The sequence below is a fragment of the Hippocampus guttulatus genome, chromosome 4, assembly GCF_054856545.1.
Source record: "Hippocampus guttulatus isolate MCC_2025c chromosome 4, RoL_Hgut_1.0, whole genome shotgun sequence".
In the NCBI taxonomy this organism is placed as follows: domain Eukaryota; kingdom Metazoa; phylum Chordata; class Actinopteri; order Syngnathiformes; family Syngnathidae; genus Hippocampus; species Hippocampus guttulatus.
Window position 1 is genome coordinate 7,909,830 of NC_141264.1, and position 21,668 is coordinate 7,931,497.

Below are 21,668 nucleotides of genomic sequence, written 5' to 3' on the forward strand. Positions count from 1 at the left end.
TAGTCAAAATATATTCATTTGACACAAACAGTATGATTGTGATTTTTGCTCTGGCTTAGTACAGAGAGCCCGTAATGCTCCAATAAAGCTAAATAAGCAATGGAAGTATAATGTTCTGTATAAAATAAAATATGAAAAAAACCCCCCACATTATTAAATGAATACCTCTTCCTGAAAATGAAAGCTCTTTTCTTTTGTTGGAGAAGTTTACTTAAATGTTGTAGCCTGTCAGTGTCTTCATAAAAGTTAATGATCGCAGCACTGCAAGTTACAAACCATGCAATTGGTGGGGGAAGTATTGTTTTTTTTTACTTTTGTCATTTGCTTCAACACTTCAACATCTTACACATAGAAAATGAACCACATGCCACTGAAAATGAAGTAATGTGACTCTTGGGCTGCAAAACAATAAATTAAAAGCAAGACACTGATTTTCATGCACGGTTTTGCCTCGGTTTGCAGAATGGAAAGACTTTCACCAGAACATAAAAATAGTCTGTTAGCGATACACTAAGCGGGCTGGCTCTAAGAAAGTCAACACTGAAAGTGATTTTTTTCACGAGGTTGAGCACATTACATGCCATTTTCATCTTGTGCATTACGCTCTGCAATACAAACGCATTTAGAGCACATACTTGCTTGTGATGGAATAACTCAGAGATTTGAAATCTCTTCCTAAATGCGTGCTTGCCTGTTTAATTTGATGACACTTCTGAAGCAAATGACCCTGCTCACCAGTTGCGACATACAAAAGTGGTACAAAAATGCATTTTATACATCACACAATTACCACACGAGATGGGCAAGACATCACGCGAAAGAGCCAAAGTTGGCGTGTCCCCTGTGATCTGCTGAGTCATCTTGTTAAGCCTTGTTCCACCGCCGGAAGGATCCGATTTGAAGGCCGGAGAAGAAGACTTGGTAGCGGTGCTTCCACATGATGAAGGCGCCCACAGCGCAGAAGAAGGCCTGGACCAGGTTCAGCACAATCTGGAGCAAATGGTAGAGCGCCAGCGTCTCGGTGATATCCTGGCAGTCGCGGACGCCCTCGTAGGTGAAAGTGCGAGCTATGGGGTCACGGGGGTCCAACGTGCACACGCAGGCCTCGGCGGTGGGCAGGCAGCTGAAGCTGCTGATCTGCGCGTGGTGGTATCCGGCAAAAGCCATAACCAATGTGGATATGACCAGGCCGAGGACACACAAGGTAAAGTACAGGAGCTGTGGGCAGGAAGAGAAGTGTCACATCCTGTATGATCAATATTGTTCTTGTGCGAATGCTGAGCGATGCGTGTTCATATCGGGGGCGTTATTGAATGCACATGTCCAATTGATGAGTGTTGCCGCATGTTTTGCCGAACTCGCTGTTCTCCAGCAAGAAGCTGAACAGACAAATTCACAAGCATGTGTATGACCCACCCCTGGGCACCATGTAACTCCGCCCCTGGACTAGTGCTGAACAGGCCCGTCGCACAGTTCTGAGGTTCGGGGCCCCAACACACTGTTCGGGGCAGAGCAGTGTGTAGGTTTTTCTCTGTACTTGCATAGTTTATTTCTGACTTCTTCCCATGTTTCCAAAGGTTATTTGAAAACTTTAAATTGCCCATTTTTTTGTTGACTTTGTGCCCCACCGTTTGATTGACGACCAGTCCAGGGTGTCATTCACCTCATCCAAAGTCAGCTGGGATAGGCTCCAGCTCACTTGCAACACCAGTGAGAATAAGCGCCAAAGAAAATGAACGGATGGACTTTTTACTGAAAGACCAACGGCCTGATCTTGGACAGAAAAAGCAATGAGCTTCAAATATCAGTCACATTGCTGTGATTTCATTTCTGTTATGCTCACAGCCCCTTTTGAATGTTATCTAGTATTTCACAGAATACGCTGTGATCTATTCGTCAGGGCTCCATGCGTTTCTTTGCTTGGAATTATTTCAGCTTGGCTGGCAGTTTGGAGATCTTATTGTTCTTCCACTAGTTTTCCGACTGCGTCGAATTATAGCACCGTAGCAAAATATTTTAAATCAATCAACGAGCGCAATTTGTGACAACAGCTTTTTTTTTTCTTTCTGCAAGACCAAAGGATATTTAATTGACAGAAAAATACTGGTGTGCTACGTTGCCGTAAAGAATTTATGACACATCCATTAGTTCTGATGCGACTGAATTTACAATTTAAATAGAACGTGGTGACGCATTCAAGCTTTAGTGTACGAACCAGCTCTATGGTCGAAATATCTTCTGCATTTATCTATCAAACAGCATTCATTCACATGACTTTTGTGAGGGATTTGCAATTCGTAGTATGTTGTTTGCAGGCTGTTGCTATTGCGTGGTGAGGTTCTCTTGCGATAAAAAGGTGAACGATTTCGTGGCCAAAGATTATCTTCACCATGACCTCAAAGGACATGGCTTTCGCATATTATAAAATGGCACGTGACCTAAAATGACCCCCCACAAAATGTATGCAAAATGTACTCCAGTCGAGACTTATAATTATTCCCCGTTGCATAAAGGGTACGGTTGCATATGTTTCCTCTGTTTTCAGTCTCCTCGTCTCATGATTAACCAGGAGAAGTCAAACTGAACAGGTAAACTAAACAGGCGTGCTGGCTCAGTGCCTGTTGCGGATTGATTTCAAAGAGATTACCCATAATTCCACAGGGCAAGACCTAACCCTCAGATCAGGAGACCTGCCTCCTGTTTTGCATGTGTGCGTGTGTGTGTGTGTGTGTGTGTGTGTGTGTGTGTGTGTGTGTGTGTGTGTGTGTGTGTTTTGAGTGACCGCCACTATCTAAAAATACAGTTGTACAATGTGACAATGACTTTATGACGTTCATGCAATTTCACAAGTGCAGCAACACTGAAGTTTGATCTTAATCCATCACTTACATAACTGCAGCCTTTATTCGCTGGCGTGTTTGCGCTCACTTACATCCTTCTTATGGAATTATGCAAGATGATGAGCGCCGCTTGATTCCAAATGGCATTCTTGCTAAGTTTGGAACAGCCGTGAAATGTGAAGCATAGCCGGCTAGAAGGGGGGGGGGGGGGGCGCGGTCACGGGGAAGGGATCAACAACTGTTTCATTGCTTGACTGAGCATTTGGCGACGGAAAGAAGCGTTGCCTGGTGGTTGCTTCCCTTCGCTGCATGCATGTTTCAACTTTAAAGAAGACATTCCCAATAGATTTTTTCAAAAACTTTTTTTACAAAAAGTTGACACACGGGTCTGTTGACTGCAGATACTTCCCTTCATTCATTTTCTATACCCACCTTGGTAAAATGAAATATTTGAAGCAGCTCTTGTATTACCATGAGTAGTTTATAGTGGTTTTACTGTAATGCTGTTTTGGGCATTTTGGTTCTTTGTTGCATAGTCTCAACATTACATTAGGATTCATACTTTTGACAAAATATTACAACAGTTTTTAACACGAACTGCACACACACACACACACACACACACACACACACACACACACACACACACACACATATATACATTATATACATAATGCATTTGTTATGTGGCCTTCTTGCAATATTTCTTAATAAATTCTTTAAACTCAATGAATAGAACCTTCATGAAAAGTCTTCTATGTGTGCACAAACAAGAGATGACTGATGAATCGAGAACTCTTGCTAGGTCATACCGCACTGTGATAGACTGATGTGATCTACTTTACGATTGCAATTGCATACATTGTCTGGTGAATGAAAACGACTCCGGGAAGTTATATCCATAGCAGACAAAAGAAAAAAAAAACCCGGAGTCATCGTCTCTGTTTGGTAGGGGTGACTGTGCTAGGTTGAGTTTTCAGGATCACGACGGAGAGGCAGTTTCAGGTTGTTGTTGTTTTTTTTTTTAAAGCAGACTGACTTCAGGATAGATATTTCAGAATGCCGCGCCCCCAACCCCAAACCTTCCTCAGCCCCCCACAAACAGGCAGATTGAGTGTGACCATACAGTTCTGGTGATATAGTTTGTAGAAAAAAAACTCAGCATATGCATGGGTCAGGTTGAGCAGAGGACTCTCGACATCCCCCAGCCTTGCCTCCTCCCGTTCTCCCTTAGATTGCCTGTAGCGCTATACCTTGTTTCCGCTCCTTCCACCTCTCCCTTCCTCCCCCTTCTTACTTTCCATTGGTTCCACTTAATGGAATTTTATCCCTAAACATTTAGTCACATCATCATTTTTAAAAATGCTTTCTTAGCAACAAGGGCTGGCTCAACGTAGCCCAATCTCCGCGATGCCATTTCCAATCTTGTGATGGAATTAGAGGACCTCATTGACTGTCAACATGAATCCGTCCCGTTTACTCATGCACAGTGTAGACCCACCTTGACAATGAACTGCACTGTTGAGCGCTCATCTGGGTGATAGGTGACACAGTACAGGATGAATCCCACAATGGCAACCAAACAGAGCTGCAAAAACAATACAGCCACCACAGCTTCATTAGTTTTAATCACGTTTAAAGTTGATAATGTTGTGCGTGCGTTTGCTTTGGGCCCTAAAGCCCAACACATTGTTTTGCTCACATGTTGACGGCTGCCACTAACACACTGCATATTCATTGATTACATGACTCTCTCACTGCCACAGACACAGTCTTTCTTTCCACACCGCAGTTTGTCTTGTGACTAACATGCAGCATCTTGTTTTACGGTTATTCCCGGGGTCTTAAGCACTCACCAAGAGTCTCTGGAAAGTTTTTGATGACGTCAGTGTTTTTCACTTGGATTCGCTAACTCGGGATGCTGATGACCAGAGATGTTTTCGACAGGCCACTAAGATAGGGCCGAATCATCCACAAAAGCTGTTTTGTTCAATTTAATGCACCCTGATTTATTGAAGAAAATAGAAAACATGCCCTCCTCAAGCACTTCAATAGGTAAAGTTGCATCAGAGGTGCAGAGGTCAAATCACATGACTGGGACTCGCAAACATCTTGAGTGGTTTGTTTTCACGACTTGCAACTTGCTTGGCTAAAACTTATGAAAGCCTCAACTCAACTGTGACTTACTATTTTCATATATGGCGCACATTTGCTCGGCGTGGTTTACGTGCTGAAGCAAGTTCGGTTGCCAGTGTTTGGGAATTAGCACCATCCTAAGCGCAAACCGGAGTTTTATCTTTTACATACCCCCAGTGCCCCTGAACATATGGTGACCGAAAGTAGACTACAGTAGACCTTAGACCAGCTCGGAGCAGGTCTAAGTTGTGGTGCAGGTGGTGTCATGCGATTTTGGTGAATTTGATCGAGGTGCAAGCAGACAGATTCTGAGCTCTGGGGATATGTGTGGGATGGATGTCATTGAACTGTATTTCATTAAAAAATATGACAACAGCGGGCATTGAACTCTCTGAATCACTGTCGAAATCAATTTACTGAACGCATTATTTTTGTCATTATCTTTATTGTATTTATCAAAACACCCCCTTCACATAGACACACATGAACAATCGGGGTGGAAGGCAGTGCCTCAGTGCGCACTTCGCAGTGTTGATCCATGATCACCTTGGCAAACTTGACATCATCGACCTGTGGAGGTCTCCTTGCAGTTCCTGATAAACATATTTTGTACGCTTCAATATTCTGCATGGACTCCAGTGGGTCAATTTCTCCTTCCGCAATGTCAAGGACGGCGTGCACCTCTCCTGAACTGAATTTGAAGAGAACGACTGGAGCCGCTTTCATTAGCCAGGAAGTAAGCCAGCTGTGTTCATTCACACAATAGTGCAAGCGGCCCTTTCTACCAACAGCAACATCCAAGGTTTGCGACTTGAAAGTTGGAGACACAACATCATATTTACATCTGTCAGACACAGGTAAGCTAGTTTTGTGAACTTTCAAGCTAAACTGGTTCGGTTAGCCGGTTGGGAGCGTCTGCCCCCTTCACCTATAACATACAACATGCACAAAGTTAACGCCTCACTTTAACACATTTACACACACAAATAGATGTGAGAAACAGGTTGGCACCAGAAATAGCATATTGCCAGCGTCCAACTGAGACCTCTAATTCAGCAAATGTCATATGTTTTTTCACGAAAAAAGTAATGATGTTACTTTTACAAATTATTTACTCAAGTAAAGTGTTGAAAATGGCTTGCTCTCTTTGACATTGCAAAGACAATGGTTCAACAACTCTGCCGTTTTGGGGGTCTCTGGAAAAGTGATGATTTTGGAGGTACAGTGTATGGATTCTGCCAGTTGTCAACATAATGCAGTTTTAAATCTAATTATTATGGTACACATTTAACGTTTAACATCATCAGAGTTAAAAGCGATTAAGAAAGTTTGACAAAATATGTATCAGCAAAGTAAAGTAAGCCCTCATGCTATCGTTATTTAAATAAAGAAATACATACATATGAATTCTTCTAAATACATTTATATACATTTATGCAATACTTTTAAATTGTTCATTTTAGTTTGCAGAAATGCAAATGAAATTGTGTGCGTGTTTTTTTTAAGCGTAACAAATTTACTTTTTTGTTATGAACTGTTGAGTGGGGAAACGCATCCAATAGATAGAGGTGCTGTATCAACCTTCTGCCAGATAATGCCACTGTCATATACACATTTGAGAGCATTTCAGATATTGTGTCCTTGTTTTGAAGCCTAATCAGCTAACAATCGTTTTCAGGGTTAACCGGTTGCCAGTTTATTGATATTGATCTCATATCAATCCAGGTGGAAATAATTCTCGGTCAAAGTCTCTTCATACTATTTTCATCAAACTTCCCATGTGATTAAAAAAATGTGTATCCTAACCAACACATCACTTATCTTACATCTGGCTGCAAACTCCAGAGTATATAAAAACTCTCCATCCTGTCAGGACACTCATATCACTCATTCAAAAAGGCAATCTTTATGTCGTCATAGCCTCAAAGTATTTGAAGTTAGGGAGTTATTTTTCATCCCCCATTCACAACAATAATAAACCTCACAGTGTTAATCAAAACGGAACATTACTGGGTAAAAATATTTTTACACAGATTTTGTTTTGGGTACTATTGCATTGTGCAAGTGGCCGACGTGTATACTCTTACTACTGTATATGCAACAAATGTGGCAGTTGGCCGTCAGCTGATTATGCTGACATTCAGTTTGCCTCAAGTGACTGTGTGGCTTCTTCTTAGTTTACATGTATAATTATATGGATGCTCATCTTCTCAATATAGGACGTTGCTTTAACTCTCTGGCCTTTTTTGAGTCGGCTAGGAGAGGAACGGTCACACCACATGGAATGTGGTGTTCCCTTATGTGGCTACTTTGTTGGATGAACTTTGAAGGATTTTTCTCCCAACAAAACATGTAGATACACTTCAAAGCCAGCAACATCCTTTGACAAAAGCTGGTTTACTCCAAGGCCAAAATCCCTCGAAACAAAATTCTGCTATGTTGTTTATGAAACGCAGTATAGTGAGGAGGGCAGTGACCTCGACACTAGAGAGGCCAAGCCACCGCCACACAAACACGTGGCACAACATATTGTTGGTAGACTTATTTCATAGTATTGGCTGCAAATGTTATGGTTTTATTCTTTCAGAATTGACACTAGTATAAATGAATTAAGTTGGTGTGTGTGTATCTGATTGTACAGTGTAGTCCAGTGTTTACACACGTAACTATTGTCTAGTGATGTGTGATTGAATATGGCGGTGAGCAATATTATTTTTAACCCCTTTTTTTTTAAGTAAAATAAATGTACATGAAAAATAATGACGTTATCAATTTAAGTTTTTACTGCTGGAAATGGCCGAATAATTTTCGTATCCCTTTAAGGTCAAAGTGGCATGCTTCACTTCTAAGATTGTATTGGACTACGCACTTACCTTATCAAACAGCACAGGTTTGATTGGACATTGGACATTGTCAGTTCAATGCAAACTACTTCGACTAAATCTTCATATTATAATGTGATCCTACCGGTGTTTTGTCAGTTGAGTGAGGTACTGTGGGACCACTGCCAACTTGCATGCAGTGAAAACAGAGGCACATTGCCTTACATGCACGAGTAACGAGAAACCAGAAACGTCCATGCAAGGAATGCAGAAGGTGAGCACGAAGACGGCGCTTACAATGATCCCAGCCCAATGTGGCGTCTCTCTGGCCAGGAGTGAAGGGCTGATGGCCAGCATGAGAAAGGCCACCACTGTGACGGCTACCCCCAGGAGCAGCTGCGACAGGGCCACAAGCAGAGGGAAGCGGCACACTCTGCACTTGCGGTCGTCGTCCGCCGCTGCACTCTCTTCTTTCCTCTTTCCGCCATCCCTGTGCTCTGAGGAACCTTTCTTGCCCATGTCTCACAATCTGTACCTCTCAGTGCTCACCACTGTTTTCGGCACTGTTTGAAAACGGCCGAGCTTGGCTGCCCGCTCGCCGTCGGCCTCCCGCCCCCACCTCTTATTCCCCTCCCTGCCCAGGCCTCATCTCACCATAGCTGCTATTTGGAAGCAGAGGAGGCGCTGAACTAATATGGAAAACATTTGGAATGGATTCCTCGAGCGGCTCCAGTGCCACATATAGAGCAGGCAGCTTACAGTGGAAGAAAGGAAGAGTAGGGAAGGGTGGCAGAAAGTCTCAAAGGGGGATTCCAACATACCACTGTGCTGCCATGAACTCAAGCTATGTGAGGAATGAGTATGTGCTTCTTAATTCAGCGAAGACTTGGGAGGAGGTCACAAGTTTTCTTTTTGCGTGAGTAGGTGATTGCTTCCGTTTTTCCACTGCTGTCAAGACATTCATTGTTCTCAGAGGTTGTCTTCAGCATCAGTCCCTTCCGAACTGTTGTCCCACATGTCATGCAAAAACTTTTCACCCTTTTTCACAGATAAAATAAGACAGATAAGACAAAAAGTAAATGGCTCTCTTTCAGGAAAGAAATCACAATGTCACTTGTGCCATCTTATTCTCCAGTTAATCTTGAACATTTTCACCTCCTGGGTAACACAACTTTGAAAGAAATTATTTGAAAATTAACATGCACAGCATGGTGTCTTGAAATGCTGAATTCACATTTTTTCAAAAATGTTTTTAATTGCCTTACTCCAAATGATTCTCTTCCATCAGGATAGTTTCTCATGGCCTGAAAACTGCAGTAATAAAACCACTTTCAAAAAAAGCCTAATCCGGAAGCTTCAACAATAATTAACTATGGGCACTGTATCGAATCTTCTGTTTCTGATGGTAAAAAAAGGGGTAGTTTTGCAAAATAATCTGTGATGGATATCAGTCTGGATTTCGACCACACCACAGCACTGAAAAATCTCAAAAAGTGTATGTGTGTGTGTGTGTGTGTTTTTTTAACAGATTCACAGTTTTAGGATGCAAAACAATCTCTTTCATGCATTTCAATCTAGATTTTGACCACACCCCGTTACTGAGACTGCACTTACTAGGATCTTGAATGACATACATCTGCATAATGATGCCCTCAAAATCACTGTCTTGTTATCACTAGACATCAATGCTACATTTGACACACATTTTGTTCGACAGACATGGGTGGGATTTACAGGCACTGTATTAAATTGGTTAAAATCTTACTTGCTACTAATCTGAACGATCAAGAATCATGTGCGAGGTTCCACAAGGGTCCATTCTTGGACCACTTCTATTGAATATCTTGATGCTGCTACTTGCTCAGATTATGTAGTATCACATCTTTTATCATATTTCTGCAAATGACACGCAACTTTACATTTCTTTGTCAACCAGACACAGAAAAACCTGTTCATGCTTTTATTTTCAATAGGGTACATGACTGTAATGATGTCTTTGTAGGTCTTAATGGAAAAAAAATAATCAATAAATCAGGCAGCTGCAGCTGATCCAAAAATCTACCACCAGAGTCCTTACACACACCAGGAAACAGGATTACATCACACCTGTACTTAAATCAAAGACTCACTGGAAATCTATAAATCTCTAAATGGTCTTAAACCAAAATAGTTTTTTATATGCCATTTGCATTAGTAACCTTTGAAGCATCGAGGCCCCTGCGGTCATCGAGAACAGGTCTATTGTGTGTTCCCAAAACTGGAGCCAAAGAAAATGAAGCAGCATTTAGTTAATATGCTCGTCACCCTTAGAACAAACTCCCCGAGTACCCGAGGGCTGCTCACACTGTCAGTTCATTTAAATCATGGCTGAGAACATTCTTTACTGCAGCAATTCTCATGAATCCATCCCTCATCCACTTGTTTTAATCCCCATTTGCACATTATGTTTTAATTTATCTTGACAGATATGTAATTGCATTTAATCATTTTAATGTACAGTAAGTGTTTTAGATGATTGCATTATGATTTTTGCAATGTCTTGATACAGTATTCTGTTTCTCTTTCTGTCATGCTTTTAATGTTTTATGTAGAGCAGGGGTCGGGGACCTTTTTGACTAAGAGAGCCATGAAAGCCAAATATTTGGAAATGTATTTCAGTGAAACTGTATTTTAAAAGCGAATTCAACAAAATGCCAGTATAATAAGCCTCTGAATGTATTTTAAAATCATTTTGTGATAATACTCAACATTAATGTGAATGGTTTTCCGTTCCTCACCATTGCTAAAGATCCAGCAAAGCTAGCGGGATTATAGTTACCGGTATCTTGCCGGGTCCATATGCGGAGTTGCTGCTGGCTAGCTTGCACCCTGCTCAGTAGCTTGCATGCTTCCCTTTTGCTGTCTCCCGCAGGGTATTTTGATGTGAACGTAGCATGGCACGTGTCAAACGTACCATACATTACCACGTACCATACATTCGACCGTTTCATCGATGGTATTTTGTCATTGCAAATTAGACACACCGCAGAACCTGTTCTCTCCGCAAAGGTGAATCCTTTGGTCCATTCGTCTTGAAGTGTACCATACTCGTCATCTTTTTTTCTTTTCGTCGAAGGATTAGCTTTGAGCTAATGACCGATTGATTCAAAAGGTGGCGTTTACCTGTTTCCCCAGCAACGCCCAACGTAGGCCAGTATCATCCAATGAAAATTGCTCCTGCGGCCAACTGCAGCCCTGAACAGGACATAAGCAGTGAAAAATCGATGGCGAGAATATTTTGTTTTATCTGCGAGCCAGATGCAATCATCGAAAGAGCCACACCTGTCTCGCGACCCATAGGTTCCCGACCCCTGATGTAGAGCATGAATTGTCTTGTACGTGAAATGTCCACACAACGAAACTTACCTTATCTTGCCATGCCTTGCATAAAAGAGCCACATGCTCTGACACAAACAAATCAAATAAGAAAAATTAGATGATAAAATAAATATGGGAAACAACCTGAGATTTTCCATTGCTGATCTAGTGACTCATTTAGGGTCCTGTATGTGTTTATTCATGACATCTTTTAATTTAATTGAGTACTCTAACTTGACTATATGTGTGAATGTGAGTCCGAATGGTTGTTCATGCATCTGTTCCACCTGTGAATACATTGCAAACATAGTGTAGTTGGAATAGTGGTTAGCACTGAGGTCTGTGATTTAAAATCTTGCCTCTGGCCTTCCTATGTAGAGTTTGCAGGTTCCCCCTGTGCTTGCTTAGGTTTTCCAACACATTCAAAAAAAATGTATGAGAGTTAAATTGAAGATCCTGAATTATTCATAGGTGTGAATTATTGTTTGCCTACATAGGGAAAAAATAATTAATCGATTTTATTCATTTTTGATACTTTGTTAATAAGGAGAAGAAAAAGGAAATGGAGACAAACAAGACGAAGAAGGTATACAAACTGCACTGCTTGCTGAGCTCAATACAGGAGTGCGATGCACGTGTTCAGGCACACAGCTGGTCTGCTGCCATGGTTACAATACACCGCATGAACGCACGTATGCATGAAGAGGAGCACATGTTCAACGTTTGAGGCCCATGCACCCTTTGTATTCATACTGTAGACTTATGCAAAGACTTAAGTTTGTTATTTTGTGAATTAAATGTCATGCTTCTATTGGAAGGCACTGTTTTTGTTTTGTTTTGGGGCTTTTTTTTGTCAGTCCACAAGTACACAAAGCAAAATCTCTCAAGACGGGGATGAACTTGACAACCCGCACAGAGCCCTTACCTAAACCCAATGAAACACTATTAGGATGAATTAGAGTGTGAAGACTGCAAGCGTGGTCTTCTCATCCAGCATCACTGTGTGACTTCACAAATGTGCTTCTGAAGGAACGGTCAAAAATTCCCATAAACTCATTCCTGAACCTTGTGGAGACGTTTCCCAGTAGAGTTGAAGCTGTTAAAGCTGCAAAGGTTGGACTGACATCATATTCAACGTGATGGATTAAGAATGGGAGTCACTTAAGTGCATATGCGAGTCAAAGCAGATGAACAAATACTGTCGGCAATATAGTGTATTTTATACTTAATATAGAGCCATTTACAAACACTTTGTCCTAGAAAGCTTGACATGTATGCCAATAGTGTTGTAAACCAACGATTCACTGCACAATATATACAGTATTCATATGACAGATATTGTACAAAAGCAAGACACTTTCAACTCATTCTGTTCAGAAACATAATTTTACTTTGAGTTTTTAAACAGCCGTTAACTTGCATGACCCGATTTCACTGATGTTCTTTGCCTTTATTTCATGATTTCATTCAATAAAACCACTCTTTCAGTGAAGGGAAGGAAATGAAAAGCAATTACATATTGTTGACTTATTTTATGTTCGTTTTTTAAACTACTATGTCCCAGCTTTCTGTGAAAATAGTAGTAGTTCAGATTTTGGGGTGGGTGAGCCCCATGGGAACTCAAATAGATCTGCTCCTGCATTGAGCAGCAACACCAGCCCAACTCGGGAATGTCCTCCAAGCGGTGTTGGGCGTGCCTTCGGGCTACGAACAGTTCCCAGTCAACAGCCGACAACTGGGTCTGAAGGTACCCGGGTCGCTGCGGCTTTAGGCGCCGCTTTGGGACCCAGTTGGAGGTTGCTCAACAACAACAACAACAGCAGCAGCAACACCATCATGTCGCCATTTTCGGAAACAAAGCAAGAGTAATTGATAACGTCAGCTGACAATCTTTAAAGGAGTGTTTACTTCATTAGGACCATTTGCTTGATATGGTCACTGTTGTGGTACATTCGGTTCAGTTCCCACTCAGTAATGGTGTGAATGTGAGTTGTTGCCCATCTCTATATGTGCCCTTTGACTGACTGGCGTCCAGTTAAAAGTCTAGTTCGCCTTTTGCACAAAGTCACCTCAGATAGGCTCCAGCACCCCGTGACCCTGAACGGGATAAGCGACATTGAAAATGGTTAGATGGATAGTAAAATTTGTTTCACAAATCGGACCGTGTGGATTTTGCATGTTCTACCAATGCCTGCGTGGGTTTTCTCCGGGCACTCCAGTTTCTTCCCATATTGCAAACACTGTACATTTGTGGTAGGTTGATTGAAAATTCTAAATTGCCCTTTTGGGTGTGATTGTGAGTGAGGATGGTTGTTTGTCCTTTTGTACAGTGCGATTGGCTGGAGACCAGTCCAGGGTATAACCCGCCACTTGCCCTAAAACAGCTGAGACTGGCTCCAGCACACCCGCAACCCTTGTGAGGATAAGCAGGTCAGAAAGTGGATGGATGCTTACATCATTTTTCCAAAAGTGACAAGTTCAGCCCAATTCATGGTCCCTTTAACCAAGGAGAATTAACGGCAATACCACCAAAGATTCAGAGAAGCAAGATACTATTCCCATTCATGAATTGTTTGACGTCTTTTCCAAGAATGGTTTTTGGCGATTGTGTTATCTGATGCTAGCCAAAACCCCACAAGTTCTGCCGTTTCAAATAAATCATTTTTGGGGGGTTTTAAGCAAGGTTATAGCAACACATTTTGATAGATAGCATAAAAGACTGAGCCTATGGTGGCTCTTGGTTTTATAGCCAAGTTATCAAAACGGGTATTCTCTGAACGTCGTGAGAAAATAAAGCGGTCATAAATAAAGAAGTCCAATCAGTATTTCTACAGTGTTCATTAGTGCATTAGACAGAAAAAACAGTGTGTCAACAAGTCACTTCCCGTTATGGTGGTTGTTTTTCCATATACACAACTAAGTGGAGATGTCATGTTTAAAGTATACGTGACCCGAAGGCGTCTTAATTGATTTCATTTGAAACTCTCATCAAGAATGTGCTTGTTTAGATGAATACAGTCTCAAAATGATTTTTAGGCCCCAGCTGTTTGCTCACTGGCTGTGGCTGTCGTTCACACACGCACGCACGCACACACACGCACACGCGCGCACGCACGCACGCGCACACGCACGCACACACACACACACACACACGCACACACGCACACACACGCACACACCCACTCACACGCACACGATCTCTCTCTCTCTCTCTCTCTCTCTCTGGGCAGGTTTCAGCGGACTTTGTGCCGTCGTGGGAGTACACGTGAGTAGAAGCCGTTCCCTTCCCTCGCTGGGTCGCGCGTGCGCTCTTGCAGGCCACGGCGGCAGGCGGCTTTGCGAAGTGGCCGCGGCGTGGAGGGAGGGGCTGGGTGAGTCTGTGCTGGGGGGGGGTTAGCTGGGGCGGAGAGACACATCAGCCGCGGAGGGGGAAGTGGAGGTATCAGTGTGAGGCGGCACAGCTCTAAGCAGAGGACACGCACACCGTGTCCACCATCAGCCGCGCGCCTCGTGGAATAACAAACATTTGTGCCAAGGAAAGCTGCAGGAGACATCTGATGGATGAAAGAAGAGCGCATTTACAGGAAAGACACTTCATGGAGCGCGCAGACTTTTTGGGGTGAGCGTGTTTTAAACTCTTTCGCGAAGACTTAAAAACAACAACAACAAAAACCAATGTTTTACCGGACACTCTTCCCACTTGTACTTTAGGGTAGACTACCCCTCTCTGTACATGTGCAAACCCAAAAGGGGACTAAAGCGGGAGGATGGCGGCAAGGTGTGGAATTAGAAACATTTCCGAACGTTTGACTTCATTGTTTACTTTTGTTGTAATCGCCATTACGTAACTTTGAAACAGACGTATCGCATTTTCTGTTGTCCACAGGACGCTTATAAATTACCACACCGTTTGATAGAGAAGAAGAGGAGAGACCGAATCAATGAATGTATCGGTCAGCTGAAGGATCTGCTGCCGGAGCATTTAAAGCTGTCGGTAAGATCACGATATTGAAAAGAAAAAGGATGCTAAAAAGTTTCGGTTGCGTGGAGGGATATTTTTTTTAAACAATCAGACTTGCGTTTTGTGTCCATGCAGACGCTGGGTCATTTGGAGAAGGCAGTTGTTCTGGAATTAACTTTGAAACATTTAAACGCATTGACTGCGGTGACGGAGCAGCAGCACCAGAAGATCATTGCTCTCCAGAACGGTAAGATCAACAAGCTTCATCAAACCGTATCGATATTTACATAGGTGTGGTGAAAGCGCAGGCAGAGTGGAAAAAAACAAATATCACTTGCACGCACGGGCGCGCTTCCGAGTGCGGCAGACACGCACGTGCGCTGACAGTTGGCGATCACGTGCCGTCTTTGGTTTTTTTTTTTTTTTTTTAAAAATCTTTTTTTGTAAGTTGCACTTCGTATCGAACTTTACCTTCGTGGTTGCGTCCTGATCTTGTCGTAATTCCGACAATTTCAGGGCAAATTGGACTCGTTTTGAAATGTGACAAAAAAATAAAAATAAATACATTTTAAGAAATCCCTGAAATTCGGTGACTTTTCCGAAACACAAAAAGGCCCAAAATTAGATTTTTTAAAAATGTCATTCTTTTGTACAGGTGCTACAAAGTTAATGTACACTGATTTTGTTCTAGGTCCATGTGACCCTTAGCTACTAAAACAAGATTTACTGGTGCATGGAGAAAAATGTTGGCAGTGGTGTTAAAATAGAAAATGTGAAACTGTTCTTGTCATACATTTTATGGGACAGTTGGCAGTGTTCAAAAGGGAGCTTGAAACAGTCCTATTTGGAACTGTCTGTGTACCCCACACCTCTCAGCTTTCTGCAATGAAGTACTTAATTTGATCGTGTACATTGTTTGCACATGATTAAAATGTAGTAAACTGATGTAATCTTAAGAATAATGGATAATATATAGGAGAGGCCCCAGTGTGCTCACAACCCTATTGAGAATCAGTGGTTCAGATGGCAGATGGATCATGTTAGATTAACACATTGTATACACGTGCTAACAATGTACATGTACAAATTAAATAAATTCAAAGGATTTTTCCTTCGGTGGCACGGTGGGCGACTGGTTAGCACGTCGGCCTCACAGTGCAGAGGTGCAGGGTTCGATTCCGGCTCCGGCCTTCCTGTGTGGAGTTTGCATGTTCTCTCCGTTTCTGTGTGGGTTTTCTCCGGGTACTCCGGTTTAACTCCCACATTCCAAAAACATGCATGGCAGGCTATTGGAACCCCGCCTACTGCCCGAAGACAGCTGGGATGGGTTCCAGCACACCTGCGACCCATGTGAGGATAAGCGGATTGGAAAATGGATTGATGGACTTTTCTTTCAGTGTATAGAAACATGCACTTGATGGTCTTTGAAGGGTCATGGGGGGAATCATTTGTGGAAGGATTGTTCATAGCCACCATGATGTCGTCCGCGTCTTCAAAAGTGGTCACTTGGATGACCCCCTTGAGCTTGAACGCTCAGGGAATCGTGAGCAGGAGCGTTGTCAAGCAAACGCTGCAGGATCTCTTTGAGGATGTGCTGGTTGATTGTCTGATTGAAGGGGAAAGATTGAAAGTTTGGTTTGAAACTTGATGTGAACTTTTTTTGGATCCACAAATAAGTGGTGCTTAAAAATTACTTTGCCATTTTTGAGAAACAATAATTAGTGATGAAAGTCCTCCGGATTTCCCCGGAATTTTGGATTTTCAAATTTTCATGGAAATTCCTCTGGAAAATTGAGGAAAAATTCCCTAAAAGTAATCCAGATATTAGTTGACAACATTGAACGAACACACATTTGAGTCCGTTGTTTTGCTTTCACGAGCGTAGCCATGTTGAAGCACTAACAATAGTAACAGTAACACCCCTCCCCTCGCATTCTCATGGCCTCGCCATATCTCGGAGATTTCAAAATTTGGGCGACAACGGAAGCCACAAAGGATGCACGTGTGCACACAAAAGGCAGATTAATCATTGAATGTCCAGTATTTGAATAGCGTTTTGTGTAAACTAATTCATGCGTGATTGGCCAGGTGCAATGTTCAAACATGTAGAAGGGCAAGCTGACATATGTGCAATAGACGCCAGTGTTAGGAACACGTTCAAGTGGTCATGACTTGAGGAAAAGGATTTGAACGGAGATTTTTTGTCCGACTACATTAGAAAGGTAGACAAACCTGGTAAGTCAGTTAAAATCACATATATATGTGTGTGTATATATATATATGCTCACATTTGTATTTAGAGGAAAGTCCACTTTAATCTCTGAATAATTAAGGATTATTCATCCGGGAATTCACTTTCAAAACAGTTGTAGAGAATCTACAAGATATTCTTGGCAGGAATATACCGTGTATGCAAAGAAAATGAAGGGCATGAGTGTTAAACATGATTCTTTTTCTTTCAACAGGGGACAGGTCGATGAAGTCGTCCATTCACACCAATGCAGAAGACTTCCATTCTGGTTTCCAAACATGTGTCAAAGAAGTCCTGCAATACCTGAGCCAGTTTGAGAACTGGTCAGCGCAAGAGCAGAGCGGCACCCAGCTCGTCCAGCACCTTCACAAGGTCCTGGCTCGGGTCCAGTCCGGCTCACTTCTCCCCCAGCAGCAGCAGCTCCCCACCGGTGTCTCACCAGACGGTCTTAAAGCTGACAACCAGGCCAACTGCGTCCCAGTCATCCAGAGGACCCAAGGCGGGGATCTGACCGAGAATGACACGGACACGGACAGTGGCTACGGGGGCGAGGGGGGCAAGGACAAAGAGTGTGAGCACAGCAACACCTTGCAAGTGGCCAAAGGTGTGAAAATCAAGCAGGAGTTTGGAGACGATCGCCCGGCCAAGAAGCCAAAGATGAACTGGTCCGGTAATGGCTCTGGGGCCGCCGATGTGGCGTTCATGAACTCTCTGATGGGATTAACCGGAGTGGGACAGCAGACGCCAATTTGCATGCCTTTCTACTTCATCAACCCATCAGCGGCTGCCTCGTACATGCCTCTTTTCGATAAAAGCAACATGGAAAAGAGCATGTACCCGGCGGCGGCCCTGGCCTCCCCTTTCCCCTGGCTGTACTCCGCCCAAGCAGCTGCGGCCGCTGCGGCCTTCCCAAGCTTGTCTGCCCACCTGGGCGCTTCGTCTCCGTGCAAGGACCCCCAAATCGCAGACGACGTCGACCATCGCGATGGCGAGATGAGCTCACCCGATGAACGTGAGGAGACTCCCACGAGTGACGAAGGTGACGATGACGAGGAGAGTGGGATTCGCCGGCCGTGTGACCAGTTGGCCGTCTGTCAAAGCTAACTTGTCCGGGTCGGGTCACCCTGGAGGCCATGCACTCTCTTATTCGATGCGTTTGTTGTGTGAATGCTGAGAGTCAAGCACCCCTAACTTTATTATTATTATTCTTATCATTATTGCAGTTTGCATGGTCTTCCGATACTGCGGCCTTCTCCCACGTTGCATAATCATGCATATTCGGTTAATCTAACACTGTATTGTCCATACAATAAAACCCCTGGTGGGCCAAGCCTGTATTAATAGTGTAAAATGTAATACTGTATGCTCCCAAAACACTTTAAAATCATCCTAAAAAAACAAACCAGACTAAAAACAAGCTGGTCCAGGAGTCAAGATTTGTCACTTCACCAATACTTCTGTGAGAGCGCTTACTACTCCAGTGAATCTGGCTCACTGGAGTAGTCTTTGGTGCTATCTTGTGGTTTTTGTACAAAGAGCACCAAATATGCAAATGGGCAAGTTTTAATTTTTTTTTTCTCCCTCCACAGGTAGCTAACATTAGGTTCCACAAAATGCCAAGTTATGATCTTGTGAATCGCAAATCACCAACAAGCAGGGTTCACTGGCTATGTGAATGTAAGATTGTCTGTCTATTTGGGTCCTGTGACCTCTTGCCGAAAGTTAACTGACATGTCCTCTAGCACACTTGCAACCCTAATGAAAATGATGCAGCATTATTATTATTATCTAGCCACTGAATGTGGCACTCTTTCTGAATGAATTTGCAATTGTTTTTTCCCCCATATACTGGAACTTTTTTGATGAGGCAACAAAGATCATCACTCTTACTGGTCAGCTTTACAACGATTGACATGGCTGAACACTCACGGGTGTTTCGTTCTGTAACAAGATTCCGATTTTTAATGTCACACATGTTATGCCAAATCAAAAATGCCACATCATATCACAAGCTTTCGTTAACAAAATTTACATTTCCGAGTGTGAAGCAAGCGGTACCAATCAAGTTTATGCAAGCTATGTAAATTGGGTTTTTACAATAATATCATTGTGTGTTGTGGTTAAAAAGCAAAATGTGGTGAACCACACGCGTGCAGTCAATGAATGTGGCCAAGAACTTTGCAAATATCCACACTAATGTCCTAATTCAGCTCCAACAGCTAACGTAATCCGTTTCCTCCTTGACAATAGGCCCATGTTATTTGTGGTTAAAAAAAAAAAGCCAGAGTATCTGTGGCACCTCAAAATATTTCTCAAAAAGAACACCCGGGGGCACCGTTGTCCTATTGCAGGGAGCCAGTTATGTGCGCGAGGGTCAAGCGCTCGGTGTGCGGTTGTGTAGCCGACTGTATCTTTCTTCACGGATGTCCAGTTCAGTTGCGTTCTGCCGCATGGCTCGGTGTGCGGCTGGTCTAAATGTCCAGTCATATTGCTCTGATATCATTCCCAAGGAGGTGTGCTTGCACAGAATGTTACACTGTGATACATTAAGAAGCTGTTAGTCCTCCGTTACATCTCTCAGCATTCACACAATTTGTGAGGCAATGGCAATGGCAATTTCTGAGGATGTGGACAAATGTCAATGATATGGGTCCACGGAGGAGATTTTTGTGTATTATAGCTAGCCACCTTGACGGAACACTTCTGACAGCGTGTGCCTTTTGCACTTATGCTAGATTCATTCATCTGAATGCTCATCGACGATGATTGGCATAAACGCAGCAAAACTGTTGTGTTGCACTGCAGTTTGTTTTGTATTCGCTTTGATAAAGTATTCTCAAATGGCAGCGTTGATGCCACATTTTGAGTACTACAAGTGCAAATGTGCAGTTTCCCAATCAGCGAGTCTCCTTGGATGCGAGACATCACAAAGACTTCTGCCAAGGTTTGGAACATCTCGCTGTGTCTGCTCGGACTGTAAATATTCAAACCCGGATGATAGTCGGGTTAATCACGATGTAAATGTGCACTAGTTGGCCTAGATGACAATACCTCACCCCCATCTTTTTGCATGGGGTACTTGGAGAGATATCACAGTTCTTTTTGAAACACAAGAATTATCACACACACGAAAATCGCCATCTAAAATCTATCAAAATGAAGAATCGTTATATTTGATCCAAAGTCAGTCATGTGTAGGCTCATCCAAGTCCTTAACTGAGTTATTGGAGAAGCCTTTCCTCCACAATAGGCTGCATAGCCAGCGTATTGTCGGTCTCCTAAGTGAGGCATTTCTGTATTGAAATGCAGAGGCCCTTATTTCCAGGAAGCAATGTAGGATAGCACCTTATAGATCTTCAGTATTGAATGTACCTGTATTTTCCAAGCTGTTAACATTTGTATGTAGGAAGAGTGTTCCTCTCTGAGATGTGAAGTGCACTTTTTTTCTGCTTTTACTCACAACCCCACCAACCCAAAAAAGTCATGCGATCCATGAAAAGCCAATCACTGTAATTGACCTTTTGTGTTGTTGATGTATTGTTGCCTTGAATCAAACGCGTGATTTCAAGTCAAACCAGGATCAGCTGTCACATTCGCAATGACTTCAAGCAACGGACTGAGAATTCTGTCGTCCGCCCAATTTAGCAATTATCCGTTTGTAATCGTTTGGATCGGAAGCAGCTTTCAGAGCTCCCACGGCTTCTGTTATTACTACATTATGTAAAATGAAAAATGGAAAAAAAATCTGCAACAGCTGTGTTCACATGACTGTCATTTGAGATCAATTCCTGCAACTTCAGTGATGTTAAGCTTTAAAAAAAAATTCACATTTGATTGACTACCCATGATTTACTTTGTATTTTCCAAACATGATGTTGCTTTTGTAGTTTTCTTCAGCTGGTATAGCCTCAAATTGGTCATCAACTGTTATAGAAAGTGGCATGTATGTCTGTAAATATTTTTTGGTGAATGTACTATAACATGTCTGTCAACGTTGTAGAAATCGATGGATTTTTTTTTGGATGAAAAAAAAATCCCGATCAGTTGTTGCACATTTTGTTGCTTTACACATTATGCTGTTATAAATTATTGCTGATAAATTGAAAAATAAACATCTAAATGTGGCACATTTTCCTCATTAAACACAGAATGTGTGGTGATCATGAAGGTGATTTTACAGGGGGTGTGAAGCCCAAAATCCTGAATGCAATTTAAAAGTTGGCACCCAAGTACAGACCTCGACAGACATGTTGAATAATGAAATGTAGTCAAGCAGCTCCACTCAAGACGACAGGTCATGC

At 42.6% G+C, this 21,668-nt stretch overlaps 2 protein-coding genes across 2 annotated transcripts; one reads left to right on the top strand and one right to left on the bottom strand.

The window, feature by feature from the left end:
- sspn (sarcospan (Kras oncogene-associated gene)) lies at window positions 1–8,398 on the bottom strand. The gene is made up of 3 exons (XM_086109187.1): window positions 8,096–8,398; window positions 4,342–4,428; window positions 1–1,218 (listed from the first exon to the last, which is right to left on the bottom strand). Exons 1-3 carry the CDS (start codon window positions 8,315–8,317, stop codon window positions 865–867), a joined length of 663 nt encoding a protein of 220 aa, XP_085965313.1. The 5' UTR covers window positions 8,318–8,398; the 3' UTR covers window positions 1–864.
- A 6,179-nt stretch (window positions 8,399–14,577) lies between these two features.
- On the top strand, window positions 14,578–21,492 carry bhlhe41 (basic helix-loop-helix family, member e41). Its single transcript, XM_086109505.1, has 5 exons — window positions 14,578–14,774; window positions 14,867–14,933; window positions 15,042–15,149; window positions 15,252–15,363; window positions 17,582–21,492. Exons 1-5 carry the CDS (start codon window positions 14,713–14,715, stop codon window positions 18,469–18,471), a joined length of 1,239 nt encoding a protein of 412 aa, XP_085965631.1. The 5' UTR covers window positions 14,578–14,712; the 3' UTR covers window positions 18,472–21,492.
- Window positions 21,493–21,668: the final 176 nt, after the last annotated feature.